The sequence below is a fragment of the Lepidothrix coronata genome, unplaced genomic scaffold (assembly GCF_001604755.1).
Source record: "Lepidothrix coronata isolate B3197 unplaced genomic scaffold, Lepidothrix_coronata-1.0 Scaffold21, whole genome shotgun sequence".
Classification (NCBI taxonomy): Eukaryota; Metazoa; Chordata; class Aves; order Passeriformes; family Pipridae; genus Lepidothrix; species Lepidothrix coronata.
The window spans coordinates 2,319,409-2,346,410 of NW_016690201.1; the positions used below are offsets into that span (position 1 = coordinate 2,319,409).

At 44.4% G+C, this 27,002-nt stretch overlaps 1 protein-coding gene across 4 annotated transcripts; it reads left to right on the plus strand.

Annotated features, from left to right (window-relative positions):
- The first annotated feature begins 357 nt into the window (after positions 1 to 357).
- On the plus strand, positions 358 to 27,002 carry POLD3 (DNA polymerase delta 3, accessory subunit). 4 transcript variants are annotated; one of them, XM_017808036.1, is made up of 13 exons: positions 358 to 488; positions 1,095 to 1,150; positions 2,473 to 2,575; positions 5,550 to 5,589; positions 6,998 to 7,130; positions 9,793 to 10,048; positions 11,266 to 11,338; positions 13,801 to 13,963; positions 15,204 to 15,316; positions 15,553 to 15,657; positions 19,834 to 19,931; positions 20,642 to 20,723; positions 24,273 to 27,002. In XM_017808036.1, exons 1-13 carry the CDS (start codon positions 429 to 431, stop codon positions 24,476 to 24,478), a joined length of 1,488 nt encoding a protein of 495 aa, XP_017663525.1. In that variant the 5' UTR covers positions 358 to 428; the 3' UTR covers positions 24,479 to 27,002. The 4 variants fall into 4 exon arrangements, with proteins under 4 accessions (XP_017663525.1, XP_017663526.1, XP_017663527.1 ...); XM_017808037.1 differs by having other exon boundaries at positions 19,837 to 19,931; XM_017808038.1 differs by lacking the exon at positions 15,553 to 15,657.

Genomic DNA, 27,002 nt, shown 5'->3' on the forward strand with positions numbered 1-27,002 from the left:
ACATATGCCTGGAAAGAAACCTGATCCTTGTAAAAAGCAGTACAATTGTCTCTTGTGTTTCTTGTTCCTCTTACAAGAGCTGATGTTTCCCCAGGGCAGTGGAGATAATCGTAGAGTCATAGAATCATTTAGGTTGGAAAAGGTCTTAAAGATCATTGTGTCTGACCGTAGACCTAACAGTGTTAAGCCTACCATTAAACCATGTCCCTAAGTGCCACAGATGCCCAGTGGTCCTAGTGCCCGCCCGCTCCCTGTGCCCGCGTGGTCTCAGTGCCCGCCCGCTCCCGGTCCCCGCCCCGTTTCTTGTCCCCGCCCGCTCTCCCGGGGCCGCATGTCCCCTCTCGGCCGCCGTCGGCCCGGTGCCGTTGCCATGGCGGCGGCGGGCGGGCGGTGCTGAGGTGCGCGGGAAGGTCCGGCCCGGCCCCGCCATGGCGGACGAGCTGTACCTGGAGAACATCGACGAGTTCGTCACCGACCAGAACCGCGTCGTGAGTTCCGGCGGCGGGGGCAGTCAGGGGATTCCTTCTCTGTCCCCCTTTCCTTCTCTTTCCTCCTTCCTTCCTTCTCTCCCCGCTTTGCCATCTCTCCCCCCCTTTTACTTCTCTTCCCCTCTTCCTCCTCCTTCTTCCTCTCTTCCGTCTCCCTTTCCTTCTTCTTCCTTCCTTCCTCCTCTTCCCCCTTTTCCTCTCTTCCCCTTATTTCTCCTCCTTCCCACTTTTTTCTTCCTTTTTTCCCCCCTTCTCTCTCCCCTTTCTTCCTTCTCCTTTTCCCTTCCTTCCTCCTCCTTTCCCCCTCTTCCTCCTTCCCTTCCTTCCTCCTCTCCCCCATTTCCTTCTTTCTCCTCTTGCCCCCTTCCTTACCTGTTTTTAGGACAGTTCAGAAAAATGATAGGCTTGTGCATGGGTGCATTCCTTCCAAAATTTATTTCAAAAATTATTTTGAAATAAATAACTAAAAATTTTTAAAATGGCGTTTTGCCTAGATACTGGTGCAGCAAAGTTGGTGCATTTTGTCTGACACAGGGGATTTAACCAATTGAGAGGTTGAGGTTTTCATATTGAAGAGTTTTGTTGTGGTTTTTTTTCTTGTTACAGGTGACATATAAATGGCTGAGCTACACTCTGGGAGTCCATGTCAATCAGGCTAAACAGTAGGTGTTGCTACATCCCCTGAAGCTTTGTTAATTGCTTTTAATTCCTGTTTTAATTACTGTGGTGAGCATATTAAAATGATCTCTCTGGAAATATTAAAAAAACCCTTCTCAGGCACAGTCAGTTGTGTTGTTCCACGAGCCTGGCTCTCTACCAGGGTTTGTGGGCGTAGGTAAATGTGGGAGGGGTGGGAAGATGGAGAACTAGAATGACTGTAACCTCTTGAATGGCCTATAAAGCAAAGAATGAGCTCTCAGGGATTCCAGAGCTGTTCCCACAATGCAAGGGAAAGTGGATTATAAGATTTGAAGGCTCCCTGAGAGTGCCAAGCCCCATAATACGAATATTTTCTCTCCTTTTCTCTGGCTACCGCCCAGACCTAAAGAAACATTTGCTGTGCTCTGTCCTGCCCAAACCACTGGAACATCCACTCAAGCATCTCATGGAATGGAAGAGAGTGTTTGGTCTCTTTCCTCTGCATGTGTGTGAGCAATTTAGGTAGTGTGTAAATCTGAGTGGGCATCAGACTTGACTGGAGAGTCCTGCTAGGAACAATTCTCATCATAGACTAAATTAGAACTCCTTGCTGGGAAGAAGGTGGCCCTGGTGAAGCAGAGGCAACCTGGGGATGAAGAATTCTTGTGGCTTTTTTGTGCTTACAAGTCTCTCCTAGAAGCTGGCAAGTGCCTGGTGACACAAGGGAATTATTCTAGGGATTGTGCTGGATGTGACAGTGTGGTCTTTGCAGTCTGTCTCTGTAGTGGTAATGATCTTCCAGTATTTTTCCCAGGCAGTGTCCCTATGGAGTGTCTCTGCCCAGGTACATGGGACAGTCATCATAGAGCAGTGGTGTGAGTGGGAGCTGATATCTTGAGGCTCAGCTCAATCCTCCCTAATCACACTCTTCCCTGCTGTTCCTGATCACCCTATCCATGGATGTAACTGGGATTGTACATACACACCTGGCCATGTGATTACGGACCAAAAAGTCACCAGTTCCTCAGTCAGGGGTTTCAGAAATGCCTTTCTGGAGGGGGAGATTTTGGGACAAGCTGCCTAGAGGATATGAGACCATCTGCAACCAGCTACTAAATGCTTTCTATAGTTGTTGGACTGAGATTCTCTGAAGTGGCCGAGGAGGAGGGTGACTCGGGAAGATTAATTTAATCCTGGGTAAAATAACTGTGCTTGTTAATAAATGTGAAAAGTTTCCATGTCAGGGTGGCTTTACTCTTTTTTTTTTTTTTTATGTAACCTGCATGGAAGTGGTGGCTACAGGCTCTTTCCTTTCTGGGTGATTAACAGTGGTTTCTTTGTGCAGGATGCTGTATGATTATGTGGAGAGGAAACGGAAGGAGAACTCAGGAGCTCAGCTTCATGTCACCTACTTAGTAGCAGGAAACCTCCTTCAGAATGGACACGTGGTGAGTGTTTCACTTCTCTAAAGTGTCTGTGAGCTCTTTGTTCTTGTATCTCTTCCACCTTGTTTTGTGATCTTTGGGTCGAAAGCCGAACTTGCTCTTTTTCCAGTAAGACACTTCCAGACAGGTCTCCTGGACAGGTACAAAATAAGGCACAGTGTCTGTCTCAGTGTGCAGATGATGTGGAGGAAGAATCAGTTGGCCATGGCTTGGGAATACAGTGCTGAATAATGCACCAGGGTTCTTAATTAATTAACTCAAATCCTGTTACCAGTCATCTCTCTCATCACTCTTATTGGGCAGCAAAGATTATAAAACCTTCTGGAAGGACCCTTCTGAGATCAACTCATCCATTTCCTGGCATCAGCTGTGGGGTGGAAGTGTAGAGAGAGCTTGGAACTCTTTTAGAATGGAATAATAACAAACAAAACAACAAATGAATAGCTGAAGTTATCTTGTTAATTAAAGCAGCTTTTTAATCCTGGTAAAGAAGAAAGAGAAACATAAATGTATTAACAGTATTTGAAGATTTAAAAATTATTAAGAAAGAAATTCCTGCTTAATGTATTTATTTTTTTCCATATTGCTCCTTGTGAGATTTTTCAGGAATGTCATCCAAAACTTGAGACAGGTACCCCAGAAGTTTTTAAAAGAAGATGAGGAAATTGGGTTCCTGTTTCCCTTTGCTCACAGAAGAGTTTATGAGCCAAACACAAAATGCCTTTGACATCCCACTAAGTGTTTTTAAATACACAAGTATCTATTGCAGTATGATCCACAGTCATCTTTTAGGAATAGTAAATCTCAGGATTTCTATTTGTAGATTGGAAAAAACCTCAACAAACCTTTTCTTTTTTGTTCTCCTAAATAATGAACTGGTTCACATGCACAAAATATTACCTTTAAATGTCCAAATCTGCCTGAAATGGAAGGTAATTATTTATTGCATTAATTCTGTATGATGGAATATATTTATTTAAAGCTGCACACGTAATGTGACATTTATAGCCTGAGTTTAACAGGTTTTTCCCTGATTTCTTTTAGAAATAACAAGTCTCTTGGCTCACTAGAACTGGCTAGTGAGTTGTCAACCTGTACTATTATATTTAAACTTGCCAAAATGTATTTAAAACAAACAAGTGACTTCTGACATAGCAACAAATAATTATTTTTAACTCTGTCTTAGCAGCTTGTGTATTTGTTAAACAAGTTCATAGGATCACTGGATGGTTTGGGTTGTGAGGGACCTTAAAGATGATCTAATTCCAACCCCGTGCCTTGGGCAGGGAATCTTCCACTAGATCCATAAACATATAAAGGTCACTTCCCCCCTCCTTGTTTTTAAATCTCTTATTTTCGAATGCTGCAGTGTCAGTGCCTGTTAAGAAGGGTGAGCTGCAGGTGCAGGAAGGTGTTGGGGGCAGAGATGAAGCAATGCCAGGATTAGGAATAATCCACACCAAGAGTTCAAAGTTCCTCAGTCTGAGTCAATTTTGGGTAGGAAAGGGCTGTGGAAGCTCCAGGTGCATCCCTGTGCCTGCTGGTATCCCTGCACTACTGCCTGCTGGCAGTAGGTGTAGCTGGAATGCTGTGGATTCAGCTGCAGGATTCCTGAAGGGAGAGAGGGATACAATTCCTTCACAAATAATTCCCATTAAACACTGCAAACCCTTTCCTTGCTGGTTTTTATTGGCCACAGTGCGGGGCCAAGACTCCCTATCTTTATTTACTTACTCTTTTGCTGACTAATTAAAGCAACTTCTTAATACTGATTTTAAAAAAGAAACATGAATTTATTAACAGTATTTTGTATTTAAAGTGCTTTGTCTTATTAAGCAAAGGAATTGCTGCTTAGTGGATTTATTTTTTCTCGTTGCTTCTTGTCAGATTTTCAGGAGTGTCATCTAAAACTTCAGGCAGGTCTTCCTGCCTGACTTCCAACTCTAGTGAGCCAAGAGACTTCTTATTTCCGAAAGAAATCAGGGAAAAACCTGTTAAACTCGGGCTGTCAATGTCACACTACTTGTGCAGCTTTAAATAAATATATTCCATCATACAGAACTAGTACAATAAATAATTACCTTCCATTTCAGGCAGATTTGGACACTTAAAGACAATATTTTGTGCATGTGAAGCGATTTATTATTTAGGAGAACAAAAAAGAAAAGGTTTGTTGGTGTTGCTTTCCAGTCTACAAATAAAAGCCAAGGCACCCTGAGATTCACCATTCCTAAAAGAAGACTGTGGTAATTTTTTAGTGCATTAGTTCTATCCAATGGGATATATTAATTTAAAGCTGCACAGGTTGGTATCATGTTGATAGCCTGAGTTTAACAGGTTTTTCCCTGACTTCAAGCAGGTTTGTGGTATCTGTTAAACACAATTAATGGTGGTAGTCTGGATCCTTTCTGTATTAACCACAGTCTGGTAAATGTCCTGGAGCAGGTATAGACCTTGAAGACTGTCCATTTCAGAAACATTCCTTCTTGGCTTTTTAATTAAATTTAGGTTATATATTTAGGTTAGGTTAGATATAAATTTAATAAAATTAATGCTTAATTTTTCATGTTGTTTGGCTTCTCTGGTGCCATGTCTGGGCTGCCGATTGCTGGATTGAAGTGTCCTGGCAATCTTAATATCCAAGTGTGATGTGGGCTGGTGAGGAAGGTTTCTAGCTGTTCTTAATTTGCTTTTCTTCTGCTGCACAGTTGTTTAGGTTTGGTTTCATCTGTGTCTCATCTCCCAGTGTCATGAATGGAGTACAAAGCCTTTCTTAGGGATCTGGTGATCTGTAAAACTGAAAAGTGGGATGACAGAGCTTTAAAAACTAGTGGCTGATGAGTTTTTAAAGGCAGTGTTCTTTGCAGCTATGAAGCCGCACAAATAATCATTAGACTTTCTTATAACTGAAAATATTAGTCTTGCACACAGCAGATCTTTTGAAATTTTAAGATTGCCATGTGTTTATTTTTTCCAGTGCCACAAGGTTGCAGTAGTGAGGGAGGATAAACTGGAAGGTAAGAAAATTACGTGGATTTTAGTTTCTTTCTTTGCAAGAACAGCAGAATGAGCAAAGCTCAGAACTTGCCATCTGCTCATCAGTGCCCAGCCAGGCTCTTGGGGTCAGGTGTGTACCTTTTGTACCAGCTTTTTCTCAGAACTTGAAGCATCTGAGCCAACAGCTGAGTACCTTCAGGCTTATGATTTGGTCTTGCAGTTTTTTTTTTTATTAGATGCTGAACGTTTTGTCAGTGATTCTTTTCCTCTGACTGTCCTTAAAGACAACAATACCCAAGTAGTGTCTCAGAACAATCATGAGTCTTCAGGCCCCCAAGAATGCTAATTCTGGTTATTGGTTCAGTGCAATTGCAGTCTTTGCCCCAAGTCCTGTGGTTGTTAGAATGTTCTCATGGGACATTTACCTCACTTTTGTATTTACTTTCACAGTAAAAGTTGGAAAAACGCCAGCATTGTAACACTGTTGCATGTCCTGTCAGTTGTCTCACCATCTTTCCGGGTCTGGTCCTGCTGATGAAACTTTACCCATAACAATTGAAACACAACTTCAGGCCCTTCATTGCTTTCAGATAACATTTTTGTCATTTGAGGATACACTGTGGCATTTGTGACCCTAAATATCCATGCTAATGATCTCACCTTGTTTGAAAGATGAGTTATTTTCCTTCTGGAAATCTGAAGTGGATTTCTAGCTAAAGCTGAAGGGTAGGAGATTGTCAAACAGTGCAGCTACTACCTGTCATGTTTGTTGAGTTATCTGTGCTCTGTAACACCCTCTTTTGCTGTGGAGGAAAGGGTTGCTCATGGATTTTTTTATTGGAAGGCAGGCCAAAGGTATGACTTGTATTTGGAAAAGGCTGGAATTTTTGAAGGAGCTGCACAGTCCAGGACCAGCCCCAAGAAATGATTACTGTGTGTATTTTTACAGTGCCTCGAAGCTCAGCCTCAGACCAGGACTGTGTGGAAAGAACAATATAAGCAGTGAACAAAGAATTCCTGAAAAACAGCCCTCGTCTCAAGGGGGTTACAGTCTAAGTACCATAAAAGAAATAAAATTTTGATTCCAGCACTCTACTAGGGATGACACTGTGACACTGCACTAATGGCACAATTCCAGCAGAGCTGTGACCATCTACATTCCTCCTTAGCTTTAGGTACTCACACAGATATTCTGGATCCCAAACAGTGGATGGTTTGAAGGTAGACACAGAGATCACTCTTAATTCAGTTGTGCAAGAACCAAGAGTGCATAGTGGAAAATGTGACAGGCTTGTGGAGTCTGTTGCCTTGAATTCTTGATTAGTGAGTGTTGGGAGGAGGTGCAATTAGACCTTTTTATATTCAGAAAATCTGTCAACTCCATCCTATGTACTAATAAAGGACTGTTTTTCTCTCTTTTCCCCCCAGCAATGAAGTCTAAACTGTCCACAATTGCGAGTGTGCATGTGTACAGCATTCAGAAGGCCTTGCTCAAGGACAGCTCCCCACTCTACAACACTGACTATGACATTGTCAAAACAAACCTCCACAACTGCAGCAAGTAAGTCCCATCTTGCTTTTTCTTCTTAAACCCTGTGATTCTGGACTGGTGTTGCTCTTCAGTCAGTGCTTACCAGATAGATCTGGACTTTTAAAAAGCTAGAAAAAGATATCCTCCAAATCATGCCAGACCAGTCACCAAACAGCACATCATGTGACTGTTTTGTAAACTGAGCTATTTCCAGGTTACACTTGGTTCACTTGCTGGTTACTGTTCCAGTACCTTTCTCCTCTGATGGCTAGAAGGTTCTTTCTCATTTCCAGGTCACACTTAATCATGACTATTTTAATCCAGTTCTCAGTCACACAGGAAAAGTAAATTGAAACAGACTTAGAAAACCATGAGTGATGTGCTCAGCAAACATGAGTTTGCTTTCTCTTTTGTGAGACCGTGTTTTCATCCACCTCTCCGAAGATATCTTACAGGAACTCATTCCCCAGGAGTTGGGCTTTGATCCCTGTGGGTCCTTTCCAGCCCAGAATATTCTGTGGTCTCTGAGAGTCTAATGCTTAGGAGGAGCACACAAAACAGCCCAGGCAGCACAAGTGTCCTTTGTGGCTGAACTGGAGAAGAACTGGGAGGGACTGCAGTCTCCAGGAGTCACTGTCTCCCCTCCTGAGCAGTGCCTGGCAGCTGTGACTTTTCATTTATATCTTGTTCCCCACCATGACAGCTTCAGCTTGAAGTCATGGGGATGTACAGTGCCGTGACCAATCTGGTTTAAAAGGGGGATGCCTGAATGCTGTGTCATAGGAAGAGTATAGAATTTGAAAGGACAAACATAGCTGTCTGCAATGTGTTGACAAGAGAGTGGCTGAGAAAATATTGTCCTAGAAGCTGTTTGACACAAGAGGCAATGACCTGGAAGGTGCTGGAAACCCCCCTGTCAATGGAGCCACATGCCATAGATTTGGCTGCACTTGCCTTGTTCCACTCTGTTTATTCTCAGACACCCCAGTTTGGTGATATTTGTGCCTTGGAGGAGTCTGCCTGTGGGATTTGTACATCCAGAAGGTTTAGATAATTTAGATTCTGAAACAGCTCTCCAAAGCCTGGGTGTAAAGCCCTGTCTGGCTTTGGAGTAGAATTTCCTAAGCAAACTTAAGAAAAATTCAGCTTCTTCATTTGTGACCTAGCTGAACTTAATTCAGCCTGACAATGTTCTGTCTCCCTTGTCAACTATCTGGATTATCTTTGGCACTTGGGAAAAGATTCCTGCAGGACCTGCAAAATCCAGGGGTTTTTGTGTGAGGTTTGTAGCAAACAGAGGCTCCCTGTGAGTCCAAATATCTCACAGCTCTAGGAGAAGGATCTTTATTCCCTTCCGTGTTTCTATAGGACCTCCTTTGCTGTGGGGATATTGGAGGTAACTAGATGTACTAATTGATATCAGTAACTGAATTTAGTGCCTGTTGCCATCATCAACTGGAAGCAGCTCCTTGTTGGCAGAGCATAGTTCAAGCATTGCTTATATTTTCAGTGATTTTCTAGTGAATTTTGAGGCAAGCCCATAAGCTACAGTCGCATGGCAGCATCAAGGCAAGCTGATTTGGAATATGGGAAGTTTAGCTGAGCTCTGCTGCACAGTCAATATCATTGACAATATTATTTGTAACCTAGAAGGTTGGTGACAATATTATTTGTAATCTGGAGGATTGATGGTGTTTAGATTTGGAGCACAAGCTGTCCTGAGAGCCATATTAACCATGTTAAAAGTATAAAGGAGAGCAGGAATATTTTCCTTCAATGTCTCTTTTCGTTCCTTTAAAGGTTTGAATGTCAAGAGGTTGCTGCTGCAGCCTGGGAATGCCGTAGAGATGGTGTTGTTTGGTTAATACATTACAGACCCTGATCTGAGTGAAGTGGCCTGTGCACGTGAGCGGCCAGTGCTGAGGCACAGAAATGAACTGGTTTGTTACTTATGCAAATAGAAATCTGCTGTGTAATTCAGTGGGTTGGGAGGCGTGAGCCTGGGCTCTTTTGTGGCATTTCTGTGGGAAATCTGGAAAGCGTCGCCTGTGATTTGCACAGTGGGGAGCAGAGTTCAGTTATTTTTGGGAACTGCTATTCCTGACTGTCAGTGAGTTGTGCTGTAACTGCAGGCATGTCATTTGGTTCTTGTATCTCCATATCCCCAAACAATCAAGTATTATAAGCTGAGTTGCACCTCTGTCTACCAGGGATTACATGGAAATGACTTTATATAGTTAAGTTGGAATATCTTCTGTGCTTCGTTCAGTTTCAGTTGTTTTACTTACCTGGGAAGTTGCAACCCTTGTGGCCTCTGTCAGAGCATCTGAAGGCTGTAAATGTTTCAGATCCTCACACAGCCATACAACTTATGCCACAAACTCTAACCCATTTAGGAATAAAATGCAGCCTGCTCTCTCTCCACCCTGGGTATGGAGAAGGCTCTTTTCCCCCCAGGAAAGCTGAACAACTTGTTTAGCATGGGAATGCTCTGCCTCTTGCTGACAGGTCCAGCTGATCTTTTCATCAGAGGTCTCTTGTTCTGTGCAAGCCTTTCTTTCTTGTCCCATACACAGATTAAACTGCTCTTTTTTCCATAACAGGAAAATGCAGGACCGGAGAAACAGGGAAAAAACGAGCTGAAAACTCAGGAGTTGAAAAGGCTAATTGAATTTTTTTCTCCATCACCCAGGTTCAGTGCCATCCACTGTGACGCCGCAGTCCCCAGGATGCCGCCTGACATTCCCAGAGCACAGACGTCCCTGCAGGGCAGTTCCCAGAGGGAAAATGACACTGGTGCTCCCAGCGCTCCTGCAGTCAATGGCCACGGGCCGCTGGCTGCCAAACACCCCTCGCAGCAGCACAAAGGGATCATGGGAATGTTTGCAGCCAAAGCGGCTTCCAAACCCCAGGACACAAATAAGGAGACCAAAGCAGAGGCCTCAGGTGTAAGTTACCTCAGACCCCCCCTGGGTTAATGGCTTTAATGAACCGCTTTTACACCACCTCAGTAACCTCAACCACCTAGTGCTGCTCCTCCTGCTAAACTCACATCCCACTGGGAATGCTCAGTGACCCTCTGAAAGTGTTTAACTATGTGCAGTCATCTGGGGCAAAAATACCTTGTGCCACACTCTTGATCTCTCCACAAAAGTGTATTTGCAATAATTTTGACATTCCCCCTTGAGCCGAGTCTCCGGTGAGTATAAACCAGCATAGCTGCCTTATGGAGACAATTATTCCGTTGTCTCCAGCTATCCCAATATATACACCAGTTGAGGATCTTGCTCTCCCCATTGTGCTTAAAAGGATTTGTTTTGAGCAATACGTGAAATGTGAGAAGCTCAGGTCTTAAAAGTATCAAGGTGTTTAAACTTAGGCTGCGAGGGAAGTCTCAGAACTTGACCTGTGCAAGACTAAATTGTTTATCTTCTCCACTGCTGTTTTTCCAGGATAGGATTACGTTTTAATTTTAATTAGTAGAATTGTTTTTAAAGCTATTTGGCCAGAAAAATGAGTGTTTAAATGGTAACGTTCCCTGTGTATGGTTTGGGTTTTTTATAACAGCTGAGTACATTTTGGTTCCTTTTTCTGATTTTTATAGTGAATTTAGAACTGGTGAAATGTGCGTGTTTTGGCAACTTTAGTGTTTGGTTGCCTTTTATTTGCATGGGAATTAATGGGGTTAGGAGGCCATACTTCCTGGGTCTGTGTGTGATTTTTTACTTGAATGGTGGCTGTACTGGTGGAAAAGAGCAGTGATATTCCTCTGCAAACAGCCTACGTGCCAGAGGAGCTGGATAAAACCTTTCTGGTGTGGTCAATCCATGTTCTTTCCTCTGTTGCTGTGAATTGAGGCACTGATAGTTTGCAAAAAGAACAGTTCTTTCCTGGGAACTGACCCAAGTCCCAAGCACTTATTTCAGCAACACCATCAGATGGGAATGTGCCCCAAGTTAGATTTGAAGGCCTGGCTAAGGAGTCCTTAGTAACTTACTCTCACCCCTTTGATGCCTGTAGTATCTAGTAAGTATCTTCAAATTCTCCTAAATGCTAAAGACGGTGGTGAACAAATCATACCTGTTTATTTTGCTTGTCCAGAAGCAGTTCTGTGCATTTGAGGGCTGTGAACAGTTCCTGTGGTTACTCCTCTGTTTGCTCCTAGGTCTCCACAGCTAGCAGCAAACCACCAACAAAAAACAACATCATCAACAACTTCTTTGGGAAAGCTGCTATGAGTAAGTGCTTTTCTGTTTTCAGAGGTGGTCAGGGAACAGCCTGGTGTAGTTAAAAAAAAAAAAAAAGAAAACAAACAAACCCAAACCTGAGGGTTCTGGGAAATCTCTTTATCTCTTTTTTTTAATATATATATATTATTTAATCTGGGTAGCAATTAAAAAATATTCAGTGGAATCAAGTGTTTTGTTAAAGAGCTGTAATGGGAGACATATAGAAAAGAGCAGAACTCTTCCTTCCGATCCCCACACTGCCAGACTCATTGGATTTTTTTTTATATTCCCTCTATCCCAATATTCTTCCATACTGTTTTGCTCTTTTGGCCTTAGAGGGGTTAATGTTTTGGCATGCAACTCTTAAGGCAAAAATTAAGACTTTTCAGTAGAGTTTTTCAGACAAAAAGCTTGCTGGAGGGAGATCAATTAAAATGACATATTTGTGCAGACTAACCCAGGAAGGATTTTTTAGTGCAGAAGAAATCTGATTTAAAGTGAGTACTCCTGGCTGGAAGATCAGCTATTGGGGAGATATTTGCCAAAACCTGTTTTGCAGGGCATGTTAATAGTGCTTGCTTTTCATCACACAGTGCTGAGGAGTCCATAGTTAGTTTTTTAATTTTTTTCCAAAAAACTAAAGGACTAACAACTGGAGAGTAAAAATGAAGGGTGGCCTTCCCCTTTGAGCTGAGCTTTCGACTAGGTGGCCTCTGGAGATCCCTTCTGAATTATCCAATTCTAAGAAAATATGCTGAAGCTTTTAAATAGATGTTGGAAAAGGACTGTAGGACCTCCTTCAAAGATTCCCTTACAACAGTGAGTACAGGAGGCTTCAAAGAAGAATTTTGGAAGAGAGTAAGCAACAAAGTTCACTTTCTAAAAGGCATCTGACAGAGTTTGCAGGTGACAGTTCCAGCACTGAGCACACAAGGCACAGCCCTGTTGGGAATCTTTGAGTCCCTGTTTTGGTGAGCCTGAGGGAGTTGAGGACGCTCAGCCTGAGGACAGTCACCACAATTAACCAGAGTAAATTCTGAAGGTCTGAGAAGAGCCCTACACCAAAGTTCATGTGTTGAAAACCCAATCAGTTGGAATGGCATGGTAAAAGTAACCCACTGAGGATGGGGAATTCTTGTTGCATGCATTTCCACAATTTCCAAAGGGTTTCCCTTCTCTGCTGAGTCCTGTCCTGGAGCACATCAAGGAAAGATTGAGGTGGGAACAGGGAAGGAGCAAACCGAGCAGAACTGGAAATGATTATGTGCATAGAAGAGAGAGGGGGATTCCAGGAGGAAGATTTATTCCCTACATGTACGTCTCTCCTGGCTTCAAAGATTCCACCATTGCCAGAAAGTCCTAAATTACCAGTGATAGGGTCCTTGGGCTTTCTGCTGTTGATCATAGACAAGAGCTGTCATTCAAGTGCTGGTGTAGGAGATGTTTGCCCTTGCTCCAGGAAGCAGCAAGTGTTTTCCAAGCACTGCCAGAAAGGCTTTGGCATGGAGTCATCACCCTCCCGGCAGCCTCTGACCCTGCTGATGATCCGGTTGATCTCACTGCTCAATATTTTCTTTTTTCTTGGGCATTTCATGCTTGGGGTAACACAGGTTTCTATCTCACCTGCTCCTCTCTTGTGGAGGTGTGGAAAACTGCTGGATGAAGCTCACAGACTGTATTTAGATGGTTATATTGATAAATATATTATTTTGTTGTCTACTCCCATCTACTATCTCTTCTCTGGTACAAAGTGAAGCCTTTTGAAGCAGAATTGTCCTTATATGTGATGCTGCATAGGCAAAAGAGGCTGATTCCAACCTCTCTGCCAAGAGGATCTTTAAGGTCCCTTCCAACCCAAACCATTCTGAGATTGTTGATCATGTTCATATTGGGGTGGGACAACAAGCTGCTGTACTACTGAAAATACTAATCATGGGTTGTAATGTTATGCAAGGAGACTGCACACACCTCTTGTTCTCTTCATCAGTCCTAATTCTCCTGTTTCTGGCCATGTTTGTGCTTAACTATAAGTGAAATTCAGAAGGGATAAACTGAGTCTGAAAACAGATGTAGTGTTGTGTCAAAGGAGTGTCTAGAAGAGGGGCTCCCAATCCTTCTGCAGTGCCTTGGCACCTGGAGACTATAAGGGCTTCTGCCACTGCTTCCCAACCCTCTTCCACAGAGTTTTCACTGCTGCAGTACCAGTGGCTTAGCATCAGGAACAGCAGAACCATGGGAAATCAGGTGGAAATTTAATCATGCCCTTTTTTTCCCATGTATGACACAGTTTGACCAATCTAGATCCCTAATCTAAATTAGGGATTGCTAAATCCCCAATGCAGTCTAGATCCCTAAATACATCATCTGGAGTGTTTTCTGTATTCTTGATGCACAGAGCCAGCCAGCTCCTCTCTAAGTTTCATTCATACTGAATGCTCAGTGTTTGTTCTTTTTGAATGGTTTATTCACAGATAAACTCAAAGTCAACCCTGTGCCCGAGCAGCCAAAGGAGGAGAAAGAAGTAGTCAAGCCTTCAGTTGCTGTAGCAGAACCAGAGTCATCCCCTAATCCTGTAGTAGAGAAACCTGGGAAGAGAACAGAGTCTGCTAGAATTCAACAAAAGGACAGAAAAAGGTAGGTTGTGCCTTTGAGTGTCCCTGTCACTTGGGAACCTGGTTGTTGGTGGTCTGCGTGGAGCTGTCTGGTCGTACGATGTTGGCTCACCTCCTGTTTCCAGCTACTAAATTGCATTAAACCTGGCTAAAATTATCTCTCCGAGAACTCCTTCCTGGTGTTTCTTTTCCTTTGGTGCTGTAGGTGCCTCAGGGCAATTACATATGGGAAGAGACACAGTCCAGGTTGTCTTCAGTGGAAGGGGGTGGCTTTCCATGAGACAACCTCACACTGTGAGCAGATTTAGGATAGACCTGAGGACTGGCAGGAGCACCTGTCCTGCAGGGAAGGTGGTATATTCCCAAGCTTATATGTACACAGCTTCCAGCACACAAAGTTCTGCTTGTTGGTTCCCATAGCTAATGCACTGCTGCTTTCAGTGCCCCTGGTTTACTTTGGGCTGAGGCTCCAGGTAAATTTTAAGTTCAGCCTTTTGTGTGTAATCCAACCCAAACTGACAGAGACAAGGAATCACTAAGTCTGATGGCTCTCTGGTGGCCTATGAGTAATTAATTGGTGGTCTCAATCCATTTCTTACTAAATAGGTAAGCACACCACCCAGCCCACCATCACACTGAGCACTAACTGCTTGTCTTATTGATAGTCTTGTGCAAAAAGCCAAGGGCCTGGAGGTGTTGGCAGCATGGATTTGGGAAAGCCACTGGGGCTGTCCCAGCTCTTTGAGGATACGTGGGCCTGTAGCCTCCAGGCTTGTTGGTCTGACGTGTCTCGCCAACATTAAAAAGAAAGAAGCTATTTTATTTTTCCAGTAGTCTTTAAAAATGGCTCCAGGATTCTGAGACACTACCTCATAGTCAGTCAGTGGCAAGCAGTCTGTCAAAAGAGCTTCTGAGTGATGCTTTTGGGGACATCGGGAGCCTGAGCTAAAGAGACAAGATCAGAAATAGGCTGTTGCCGTGGCCAAGCGAGGTGAGGTACTGGGCTGAACTGCAGAGGGGCTAAATAAACCTTCCTTGTTTTGGAGAGCTGGATATGGGTTAGGATGAGAGGCTTGGAAATGCTGGTGCACCTATTCCTGATTGTGTAGGGGAGTGTATAGTTCACCTCATGTTTTTAGGAGGTACAGAGGTATTTGAGTTCCTTCCATAATGAATGTGCTTAGCCAAATACACATGATGCTTTTATGCACACATAAGAGATAACAGGTGTTCCTTCCCTTTTTTTCCCTTTTTTGTGGCAGTAGAACGAAGCATGTGGACAGGTCAGATAACGAGGAGGAAAGAGATCCCGAGAACGCAAAGAGAAAGAGGAAGCGAATCAAACAACTTCAGTCTGACAGCAGTGATGAGGAAGGTAAAAAGATCTGTAAACAAACCAGTCATGTAGGTCAGGGGCCTGATTTCCACAACATGACTATCCAAGACTGCTGGTCAGTGATTGAGGGAATAGTTTAGAGGACTAAAGACCATGGAAATGGCTTTAGGTTGAGCTCTCTGTTTATCTTTGTGCTGTGCAAGCACTTGGCCATAGAGTTGAGATGCCTCAGTCTTTGTTTTAGCTTAGCTCAGACCTGGCTGTCTCCTCCCCAAGTGTGCTATCAGTCACATGGACATGTGAGAAAGAGGTTCCCAAATCTCTTGTGAAAGATATGACACCTTCCAAAATCACAGGACTGGTCATAACCAGTTTATTTGGTGAGTAAACACTCACAAAGTGACCTTCCCCTCCTCCCAGGGTCACTTTTAGTATCTTTATTCTGTCTGTTTATAGAAATGGTTTGGAAGACAGTGTTGGAAGCAAGACTTCCAAAAAAAAAACCCAAAAACCAGATAATAGGGAAACTGGAGGCAAAGCAGTTGAGCTGATGCGACTTGGCGTCTCCTCAGTAGCTGTTGGCTTTGACAGGAGTTGGGTGCCCAGAACATCTCAAGATTTGGGCTTACAGTAAGGAACAGCAGGGCTGGATTCCAAAGAATGTGGATAATTGAGGCGTCAAATGCCGTTCAGTACAGATAACTGGAAAATAAGTGGGGATTGAGCTCTGGAGTATGTGCGAGATGGAACTGGCATCCAACGAGCTGATCAGGGAAAGAATTTGGGGATCATTATGGGCGAATAATTGAAACCACCAGTTTGGTGTAGAGCTCCAGTAAAAGAAAGTGAAACAGCAAATGGGTTGTATTGGTGAGGAGGAGGGGTCCAGCAGGAGAGCTGGTGCTGTTTCCTCATTTAGTGTGGCTGCCACATTGGAAACAACTGGGAAATCAGGAGAATCTGCAATACAAGTGAGAGAGGAGGCTTCTGTTGGATATCTCTGCAGTCTCCATGCCACCTTTAGGCCTGTTTTTGTCTCTTCTACCCAGCATAATTTCAAGTGAACTTTGTCATCACCTCTCCTTAGACTATTCCACAGGATGATAAATCTCTCAGGAAGTTATTCTTCATGATCAGCCTTAATTTCATCAAATTCCTGTGTGGAGCTTCTTGTTTGGCTGTAAAAAAAATGCGTACATGTCCACACTCTGGTATTTATTTCTCTAAAGGTTTACCATTCCATTTCCTCATCACTCACCTACCACGTTGTTTAGCTCTGAAGAGGGAACATTGAAATCAGCCTGTCCATGCTGGGCTGGAATCTCTCAGTGAGAGAGAGTGGGAGCAGGCGGGATTCTGGAATATTAGAGCTCTCTGGTCTCCTGTAGAATACCTGTGGGACCATAACATGTGCTGAACAGTTAATGCTTTTGTATGTGGGGTCTCATTTATTCCATGGTTTTTGTTTATTCTCTCTGTGACCAGTGACAGGACCTGAGGGAATGACTGGAGCTGTGTCAGGAGAGGATTAGGTTGAATATCAGGAAAAGGTTCTTCTCCCAGAGGCTGGTCAGGCACTGGAGAAGTTTTTTTTGTCACTGCTGTTGCTCCTCCTCTTTATTTCTTTGTGTTGTGCATTAGAATTGTAAATGTATGCAAATTACAACACATGTATACAAATTTGGATATCCCTCAGATTGCCCCTTTCAAAAGGGAAAGTGAGAACTGGGAGAGCTCAGCCCTTTGGTCCTGCTACTTGCCCTTCTAAATCCAACTGGATGAAAGAAGGTAGATTGGAATTCTTTGGAATATTCATAATGAATCCAAACTGGTAATATTACATTCAGTATTCAAGTAGAAGAATGTGAGTTGGATGAAACAAATCATTTAAAAAATAACAATATACATATACATAATTGCAGCCTTCCAGGACCTGAAAGGGGCCTGCAAGAAAGATGGAGAGAGACTTTAAAGGGTCCTGGAGTGACAGGACAAGGGGGATGGCTTCAAACTGCCAGAGGGCAGGGTTAGATGGAATATTGGGAAGAAATTCTTCCCTGTGAGGGTGGTGAGGCCCTGGCACAGGTTGCCCAGAGAAGCTGTGGCTGCCCCATCCCTGGAAGTGTTCCAGGCCAGGTTGGATGGGGCTTGGAGCAACGTGGTCTAGTGGAAGGTGTTCCTGTCCATGGCAGGGGGTGGGATGAGATGAGCTTTATGGTCCCTTCCAACCCAAACCAGTCTGTCATTCTATGATTGATTCTATGAAAACCACGGCCCCTGTTTTCAGGCAGACTTAGGAAGGTTTTGTGGGTTTGAGGCTCAGCCCATACGGCTGATGCAAAGCACTGTATGGGCACTTTTATGTCAGGGCAAGTCTTTTGCGTTGTTCTGTATTAATCTGCTCTTGGTGTACTGAAAGGAGCCCAAAATAAGCTCTTCTTACACCAGCGTCAGCACATTGTAGCAAGTACAGAGGGCATAAGGCACAATCCTCTCCATTTAAATGATTTTTCATTAAAAAGTTATATTGGTACGAGGGTTCCTTAGTCAGTGTAGGTTGTTTTGCTTCCAGTGCCAGAATAAACTCCACAAATGTGCCCACAGAGGACAGGAGGTTTTGGCAGCTTCAGCCGTATGAACACAGGCAGCTTTCGCAGTGTTGACAAGTGTTTTACAGCCACTTTGGAGGGTGATTTCAGTGGCACTGTAACCTGCAAACTCTGTGGGTTTTAGAGCCACAGCAGAAGCACTAAAGCTTCTCACAGTTTTTCCAGGCAGGGTCAGAGCAAACCAAACAAAGCCAGGATTTACATCTTTGGTACATCCAGTTGCCCAACTTGTATCCATTTCATGCAGCTGTTCCTGTTGAGTAAACTGTGGGCAGCAGCAAGAGGTTGACTCAGGAGTTATCACATGTCAGAGGGCTGTGTTGGCTAGAGGAGGATAATAAAGTAATAAAGAGCTTGATAATAGTCCTAAACACTGACGTGGGGAGAAGGTACCTTCTGCTGGCCAAAAGCTGGGGGAACTTTTTTCAAGAAGGCTGGAAAAAAACCCAAAGAAGCCCAAATTTCCCCCAGGTGGAAATTTCCCCCCATAGTGGAGCGGGCACACTGAAAATAACCTTTAGCAGCCTCTGCTGGAGGCTGGTTTTCAGCCCTTCTTAGCCTGTCCTCCCTTAAAAATGCATTTCAAATGGACATGGCCAGGCTGGGCAGTGCATGAAGCAGGTTTGGTGCTCAGCAGTTGCCGTGAGACTGTGATAAATAAAATATTGAGAGTTTTGAGCTCCCCGCAGCTCCTTGGCCGCCCCAGCACTTACACCTCAGAGCAGAGCTGTTGTTTGGCTTTATCTTTGCCAGCCCCAGCCCTCTGGAGTAAGGTGAAACCCCGAGTCATGTTATCCCACTCCATTTGCGTTTCCGTACCTCGCTTACTGAAGTAGTTGGGAGGCTGAGTCCTTGTTTGAAGAATGTAATTTGTTATTCAGCCTTGGCAGCCAACCACTGTTTCACTTGAGCCCTTCTTAACCCTTGAAGGTCAGTTGGCCACGTGCCTGGCAGGGCCATAACTCTTCACACTGACCTAATCTTCTGGGACAGCTACGGATCCCGAATCCGTGTCAGGCCAGCGGGATGGAGGCGGTGCCACAGCCAGCAGGGCTGGGAGCAGGAGCCAAGCAGCCTCTGTCCTCCCAGCCAACCACATCCTTGTTGGGATGAAGCAATAGGTCAGATGAGGAGTTTCTTCCCCCACATTCCCAGCTCTGCCACACACTGGGAGCTTACGTGACACTGTTTCTCACTTGGATCTCTTGGAGCTCTTCAAGCCTCATGGAAGGGTTACCCTGCCTTGCTCATTTGCCTTTTGCTCCATACAAACTTGTGAAGGTGTCCTTGAATGGTTCAGTTAGTCTTGGCATTGAGTGGATTTCAGTGTCCCTGTCCTTGTACCCAGAGGAGAGCAAGGAGATGGCACAAAGAGAGAATGGGCTTCTTTTTTTGTACTGTTTTGGGGTTTTGTGATTTTGGGTCTTTTTTTTTCAAAAAAAAAAACCACAAGACCCCCAACAATCTTTTAGGATGAGTAGTAGTATGTTGCTCTTAATTCTTGGATCATTTGGGATGTGTAGCACCACTAGTGAAGCAACAACTGTTTTACTATACCCTGACTCTCTTGACTTCTGAACAATTACAGTCACTCTTTTAATGTGCAAGTGAAATGTATGGCTTAAACAAGCCAGTTTCTGTGCCTGTTTTTAAAGCTTCATTTGGTGGAACTGATTGTTTTGCCTTGGCAAAAATCCCAAATGCACTTCTCCCATCCTATCCCACCCTCCTTTCTTTGGGAACTGCAGCATGTCGTACCTTAGCACAGGGTAAACCTTCTCTGACTGCTTCCAGTGATGTGTCCTGATTTGAATTCAACAAATCCGAGTGAGAAATTGTAAACCTTGGTCTAAACACAGGTTGAATGAGTTAAATGGAATTGTTTGAGACAAAAGAGGAGCCGAAGGGGGCCATTAGACCCGTGTGCTATCAAGGTGTTCTTCTTAGCAGATGTCCCACCACCTCCCACACCTGAGGAAGAGAAAGCTCCATCTCCACCACCTGTACCTGCTCTGAAAACTGAACTGGAGCCTGCAACCATGGAGGTAAGAGCAAATTAAGTGATTAACTTACAGAAATTAAACCAGACAGTCTTGGTATTCAACCTTTTATCGCAAGGGAGCTGCTACATGAGGGAGATTGGCAAGAAGTTAAACTCTGAGTTGAGAAAATAGGTGTAGCTTTACTGAAAGAGGGGAAATTTGAGTTAGATAGATGGAAAAATTCTTCCCTGTGAGGGTGGGGAGGCCCTCACACAGATTGCCCAGAGAAGCTGTGGTTGCTCCATCTCTGGAAGTGTCCAAGGCCAGGTTGGATGGGGCTTGGAGCAACATGGTCTAGTGGAAGGTGTCCCTGTCCATGGCAGGGAGTGGAAATGGATGATACTTAAGGTCCCTTCCAACCCAAATCATTCCAGGATTCTATGAAATCTCAACAGTTTGTCCTGGACACCTTGTCCTTTCCTCATTCTTTGGAGGTGTGATGGGACATCCCTTCTCACATAACCAAACACATCTCCAAACGTCTCGTGTCTCAGAGGAGGAATGTTCTCCCTGTGCTGGCACCAGGAGAGCTTGCTGTCTCATTGAGGTTGTATTTTGACTAAGATATCCTGGGAAAGGGCAAAATTAGTTATCAAATCATGCTCATCTTCATTAGAGAGACCAATTTCCCGCCTGGAGCTGACACTTTTATGACCTATGTACGTGATGGGGCCTTAACTCTTGGTTTCTCACAATGCTGCCATGCCCTTCAGGTGTCAGCTGGAGGGAGGAAGAGGAAGCGGAAGCGTGTGCTGAAATCCAAGATGTTTATTGATGAAGAAGAAGGCTGCATGGGTAAGGCTGGCTGTGCCCTACCCCTCAGTGGAGCTCACTTTATTGATGACTTTTACAGGTTCATGAAGTCACTTTGTTATTCCACATGGAACTTGTGCTCTCAGACTGAGGGAACTGCCCTTCTGGTGAAGGCCTGGGTAGGGAGTCAGGGAGCTGGAACTGAATCCTTACCCCTTTTTGATTATCCTTAGATTTTTCTTTCAGTTTTTTTCCCTTTCCTCTTGCCAGCATGAGCACCACCTTCATGTACTCTGCTCTCCAAAGCTGCAAGCTTTTCAAGGTGGTGCAGAAAGAGGTTTAGGGTTTGGGATAAATTCTGGCTGAGATAAGTTTGGGGTTGTTGTTTTTTTTTTTTTCCTTTGGGGATAAATCCAGAGCTATGCAACAGAACTTGATTATATATTAAAGAAACTTCCATTATCCCAGATAAACAAGGAATAAGCTGGGGGTTAAATACTTTAGAGGGTTTATGTTTCTGATGAAGGTGGAGGAAAGAGAGGGAAGAGAGTCCCTACAGAAGTCCAGGGAGCCACAGGCTTTGAATTCCAGCCTGACTGGACACTGCTTCCTCCTGTGACCTGGAGAAAGTTGCTGTACTTTTTTCCTCTGTGTTCTGACATTGAAGTAGAGCTGCAAAAGTTCAGAATAACGTTAGTTTGGGTCTCGCTGTTTGTTTTTTTAAAGGTTTTATACATTTAAGAGTGTGGAATGTATGTTTCATAATGCTGTTGTCAACACAGTTGTGTAGGATGCTTAACATTCTCCAGCCTTGATGATCAGAGGGGATGTCAAGGGAGCTCAACCGGTTCTGGGACATGATGTGGTGCTGTTGTCCAGGTCTGTTGTGGTGCCTGAGCATGGACAGACACGGGCATTCCTGGCCCGGCTCCGGAGCTGCCTGGCCCCGAGTCAGCCTGTGTCTGTTTGCACCTGTCTGCAGAGCTGGATCTTATGTTTCCTATTAACTTGGTGTGTGTCTCCTTTAAAGAAATGTAAAGCTCTAGCACTCAGCAACTGGCTGCACTAGGGACTGAAATCCCAAGGTCTGGATTTCTGTCCAAGAATTGGACTTGCACAAGGTTACTGACAGTTTTGGCTCCTGACATGAGGGAGTGTTTTGGTTTCCCATCCCAGATAGAACCATTAAAACACTTGGAAGGAAAATGGAACAAAATAGCATTAGCTGGGGAGCTGAGCTGAACAAGCTCTGCGTCCAGAGCAGAGGAATGACTGTTCCGGGTTCAGCTTCCAGCAAATAGTGCTCTTCTCCCTCTCTTCAGCCTTTCCCAATGGAACACTCCTGGAATATTGCCTTTCTTTCTTTGCTCTTCACCCCCATGGGGTTTCATAGTCCCTTGGGAAATCTAGAGTTTAGGTTTTATAGTTCACATCCACTACCATTTGATGAAAAGGGAAATGCAAGCCCCTGTTGTGCCCCTGGGAGACAGATCCTCTGGGATAGACAGGGATGCCGGGATACTGAGGAACTAGGGAGGAGATGCTGCTTTCCCTACTAAAAACCCTCCAAGCCTGTAGTGCAGAACTTGGCTGTCTGGTTATTGCCCAGTTTCTCCCCTCCCTTCCTTCCCCCACCCTTTCCACGCACAAGTCTAATAATTCAAAGGCTAAATAACTCGCACATTTCCCGGAGTAATGTGGATTGTTGTTATTCTTTGAAATATAGGGGCGGGGTTTTTTGTTTTAAACCAGGACTAGATTTTAAGAGACTTTAAATCCTAACATTAGAATGAGGCTGTACTTTATATTTCCCCACAATTTTGAGTGATGGTTTTCACAATAGCTGCAATAGCAAGGAATTGGTGTCAAAAAGCAAAACTAATTTAGGGATTAGCCCTGAGGGAAATTGTGCAATTAAAGTATGTGTGGAGTTAAGCACAAGACATGTTCCCATGTATCAACAGGGATTTCATGGATTGAGTTTCTGCTCTTAGTCTATAATAAAGGGGAATTACCAAGGTTTAAACTAGAGCACTTCTACCTTGCACTTTCTGGAGCTTGAAAGGACACGTGTGGGCTTGAGTATTGGAATATAGACATGTGCATTGGAGAGATACTTGTTTGACAGCATTTTAGAGCTCATGTTTGAGTTACTGTGATTTTTGGGGAGTCTGGCTGGTAGTGGGGCATCAATTACTGTATCTGTATGCTGCAAATACAGACCTTTTAAGTTCAGCTGAGATTGCAGTCAAAGAAAGTTGATCTAAACTGTTATCTTGCAGTTGGAGGGGATTAAATGCACACTTTGGGAGTTTCCCAGTGATTCCTTGCAGTGGTGGACAACACAATAAGTTTTTAAAGCTCACCCAGTGGCCAGTGGTTTGTGAAAGCTGCTCCCTGAAAAGCCTGTTACCTCTGAAGGGAGGTTGCTTGGTTTCCAGTCCCTGTTTGAGGTTCTCTCAGTGCTGCCGAGCAGGATTTCATAGCATTCCTCTTCCCGATCTCTGGTTACGTAGAAAACATTCTTAAATTTGATGCATTAATACAAGTGAAAGCCCATTTCCCAGAAGAAGGGAAGTTAAGACATTTATTTAAAAGAATACAGTTGCTAAAGAAAAATAGCTTTAGTAGAAGAATCCCAGAACGCTGCTGGGAAAGCTGATATAACAACACTTACCAGTATCTGACGGTGGCTTTCATCAGGGGAGCTGCCTCCAGTTTAATTTCCGTGAGCCTGCTTTTATATCCCTGGGCTTTCCATCACCGAACGCTGACAGCAGTGAGCTGGCAATCCCCTTCAGGCATATCCCTGATTTCAGCCACGGCTTTGGTTTTATTTCTTCCAAAAGGATTTTTTTATATCTGCCACGTTTGGCCACCTCTGTGGAAAGAAGCTGCCCCAAAGGTTTTTTACTCTGTCTCTTGTGAGTTGAGTGAAAACTGCTTGGTCTTCCCTGACTGTCTGATGTGCTGGTGAGGGGAAGCTGGGGCTGTCTATAGGTTGTCTTGTCTGGATTTCTGGACAATCTCATTGTTTTGGCCCCTGTGGAAAATCAGACCAAGTCAGAATGGTGGTTTTTAACCATAAAATAGATGTTCCATCATCTACTGCTAAACTGATTCGTTCAGATTCATCACTTTCTCATGGCTGTTTGTCAGCCTCTGCAAGATGAATTCAAATCACAGGATCACTGAGGGTTGGAAAAGCCCTCTAAGATCACTGAGTCCGTTTCCCCAGCACAGCCAAGGCCACCACTAACCCATGTCCCCAAGTGCCACATTCACATGGCTGTTAAATCCCTCCAGGGATGGGGACCCCACCACTGTCCTGAGCAGCCTGTGCCAGGGCTGGAAAACCTTTTCCATGTCCCTAATATCCAATCTAAACCTCCTCTGGCACAACCTGAGGCCATTTCCTACTGCTTAAGCTTGAGCAATGGACTTAATTCCTGTGTCTGACACGTGCTCCTTGAACCCAAAATGTTCCTTTCCAGAAATGCCATGGGAAGGCTGTGGTGGGGAGGTCTCTACTCCTTGGTATGCAGCCTTAACCATCATCATCATCATCTGCTCTTCTCTTCCTCCCACCAGTGACTGAGAAGGTATATGAGAGTGAATCCTGCACAGACAGCGAGGAGGAGTTCCCCAAGCCCAAGCCACCAGCTGCACACAAACAGCCTGTGCTGCCCATGAAGAAAGAACCGAAGGAAGAAAGGAAGACCCTGAAGAAAGGAGCAGCTCCTGCCAACAGAGCCAACAAACAGGTCTCCATCATGGGCTTTTTCCACAAGAAATGAACTGGATCTTTCTCCTGGTCCTCTTGGCAGCTTGGGAGTGTAGCTCCCTGGTTTTGTGCATCTCTCTGCAAGCAGCTGCTGCTGCTGGGGGAGGAAGACAACGTGCAACCCTGGGTTACATAAGGGATCCTGCTTACTGTGTAAGGAAGCCCTCTGGACTAGATTTTGTATTAGAGAAAAGTTTTTTTATTTGTTACTGCAATAACTTCAATCATCTTCACTAAGCAGTGTGGGAACTGCCAGCCAGAAGCAACATCTAGAGGAACTCTTGGAAGACTGTTAATCTGTTCACATGAAATTATATTTTTTTATCTGGCCTTTCACCTGTTTGTTGCTAAGTTAGATGAGCTGTGGCATTTTTCTCCTCTCTTTTTACACCCTCAGCTCTCCAGATTGTTCTGAACGTTCACGTTGGGTAGAAGCCGTAACGTAGCAGGTCTTCAGACACAGGCACAAATATTGAACATCTGCTTCAGCTTTAACTGAATGAAATGAATTTAATTTCTCCCCTAAGACTGGTAAATAGTTTTTGCCCTGCCTTTCATAACCTTTTTTTTGGACAAAAAAGTGCGTATAAAACCCTCTTACTCTTTTCTTCCTTGAATGTATCCCCTGTAAGCTGCTCAGATGCCTAATTATAGATCAGGACACTGTTGGTGCTCTGGCTTGACAAAAACAGCTTTGAGACTTCCCACCCAATTGGCTGCAGAGGAATTGGAGGAAGGCTTTGCTGTTGTTGGGAAAGCAACTGGATCTTTAACCTTGAAGGCTGATGAGTGAGAGGGGAGAGTGATTAGAGGGCACTGCTGGTAACACCAGGCAGGCACCTGCTGCATTTTGGGGTTGCTAGGTTTGGGGTTGCCTGAAGTGGTTTTTACAGGCATAACCCAGACAAGAGAAGAGTTTTCTGGGACACCTCGTCATCTGCCTGCTGAAGGCAGCGTGTCACAGCACATGGTCCTGAGGAACCTGGTTAATGGAGAGGAGTAAATCACCACGGGCCTGTAAATCAGAAAGGAGCTGTTGTTTTGGGTGCCTCCTGCTTTTCTGGTGCTTCAGTTGATAGACAGATGTAAAAAACCAGATTTTCCCAAAGGATTGATGCTGAGCATTTCTGAAGCTTGGGCCAGTGAGTGCTCCCAAACAATGTCCAACCAGTGGTTGGTTGAGTGGTGTGAGCCTGACATATGTATGGATATGGATGTACACGCTGGTTTATAAAGGGTTTGTGGTTGGCAGAGAGATATAATGTGGAGACTGTGACAATGAAACAAATGCCACCCAGCTGAAAATGTCCTGACCTGTGGTCAGTAAAAGGGCCAACTGAGTGTGTTTACAGTCATTCTGACCTGGAGATTGGGTTAGGGACTGGGGAAATCCCAGCACACACCAGTTGTGACCAGTTGGCTGGATTGAAGTGATGTCGCCCAAGGCAGTTTGTACCCCCAAGAGGTGTGAGAGGATCCCCTGCAAACCAGTGGCATCGCTGGGTTTGTGCCCCTGCGGTGTCCCAGGGAAAGAAAAAACAAAAAGTTAACTATTAGAAGAAAAACCCACCCTGCTGTAGTGTTTTTGTTTATCTTGATAGAGTAGAGGGTGTATTTTCAAAGGTAACAATAAGTCAAAAATCCCATTAAACACAGGTATTTTTTTCTATTGTCTGTATTCATTAAATGATTTGTCACATCCTGGATTCCAAGGGTCAGCATGGTATTTGACTGCATGGAAATCAAAGATGTTTCCCTGGTGAAGTGTATAAAGAGTTCTTCCATCAAAACTGGAAGCTTTGAACTGAGCATTGTAGGGCATCTGAAACCTCAAAATAGCAGGATTTGTATTGAATTTGGACCCCTAGAGTCCTATTCCTGTGGCAGATGTTGACAGGACATGGTGTCCCAGTGCTCTTGGTCCTCATCTCTGCCGTGGTCTCCCTGGAGCTCCCTGCTCCACCCCTATATTCCCTCTATAACCAGATCAACGTCACACGCCACTTCCTCAGGAAAATGACTTAATGTCTGAAGGAGCAGGACCTGGGCAAACTTCAGACTTCTAAAAATTATGATCTAATACTCCCCACTCCCACACTCTGTGGTCTGCCAGCCCCAGGGGGGCCTCAGGTCCCTGGATGCCCCCTCAGCCGAGGCTGAAAGTGTCCCCAGACACTGCCTGGGAGCAAGAAATTGGAACTGGTTAGAGGGAGAAGGCTCCTTTGTGGGTGGATGTCATCCATTTGTCACCTGGGGGCTGGCAGGGGGTGAAATGTCCAGGAGTCAGGCTCTGGCTCTTGGAGCAGGGAGCACATCTACCTCGGGATGTGGTATTTGAGGGGCTCAGGGTCCAAAACCTCCTCCTGGAGATGCAGAGGTCTTTATATTTGTGTATGTGTGATTTATAGCTGGAGATCCATGTCCAAGGGGGACCTCCTCTCCTCTTCCCCCTGGATCTCCCTTCCCACCACATTTACACCCTTGGAAGAGCCTCAGAAGAGGCAGTGGGAGAGGGTATTTGTTCATGTATTAAATAA

Excerpts from the sequence above, each read along its gene's own strand:
- POLD3 (XM_017808036.1), top strand. The coding sequence starts at position 429 with ATGGCGGACGAGCTGTACCTGGAGAACATCGACGAGTTCGTCACCGAC. Across the intron at positions 2,576-5,549 it reads TCCTTCAGAATGGACACGTG|TGCCACAAGGTTGCAGTAGT; the intron begins GTGAGTGTTTCA and ends TATTTTTTCCAG. Across the intron at positions 11,339-13,800 it reads CTTTGGGAAAGCTGCTATGA|ATAAACTCAAAGTCAACCCT; the intron begins GTAAGTGCTTTT and ends GTTTATTCACAG.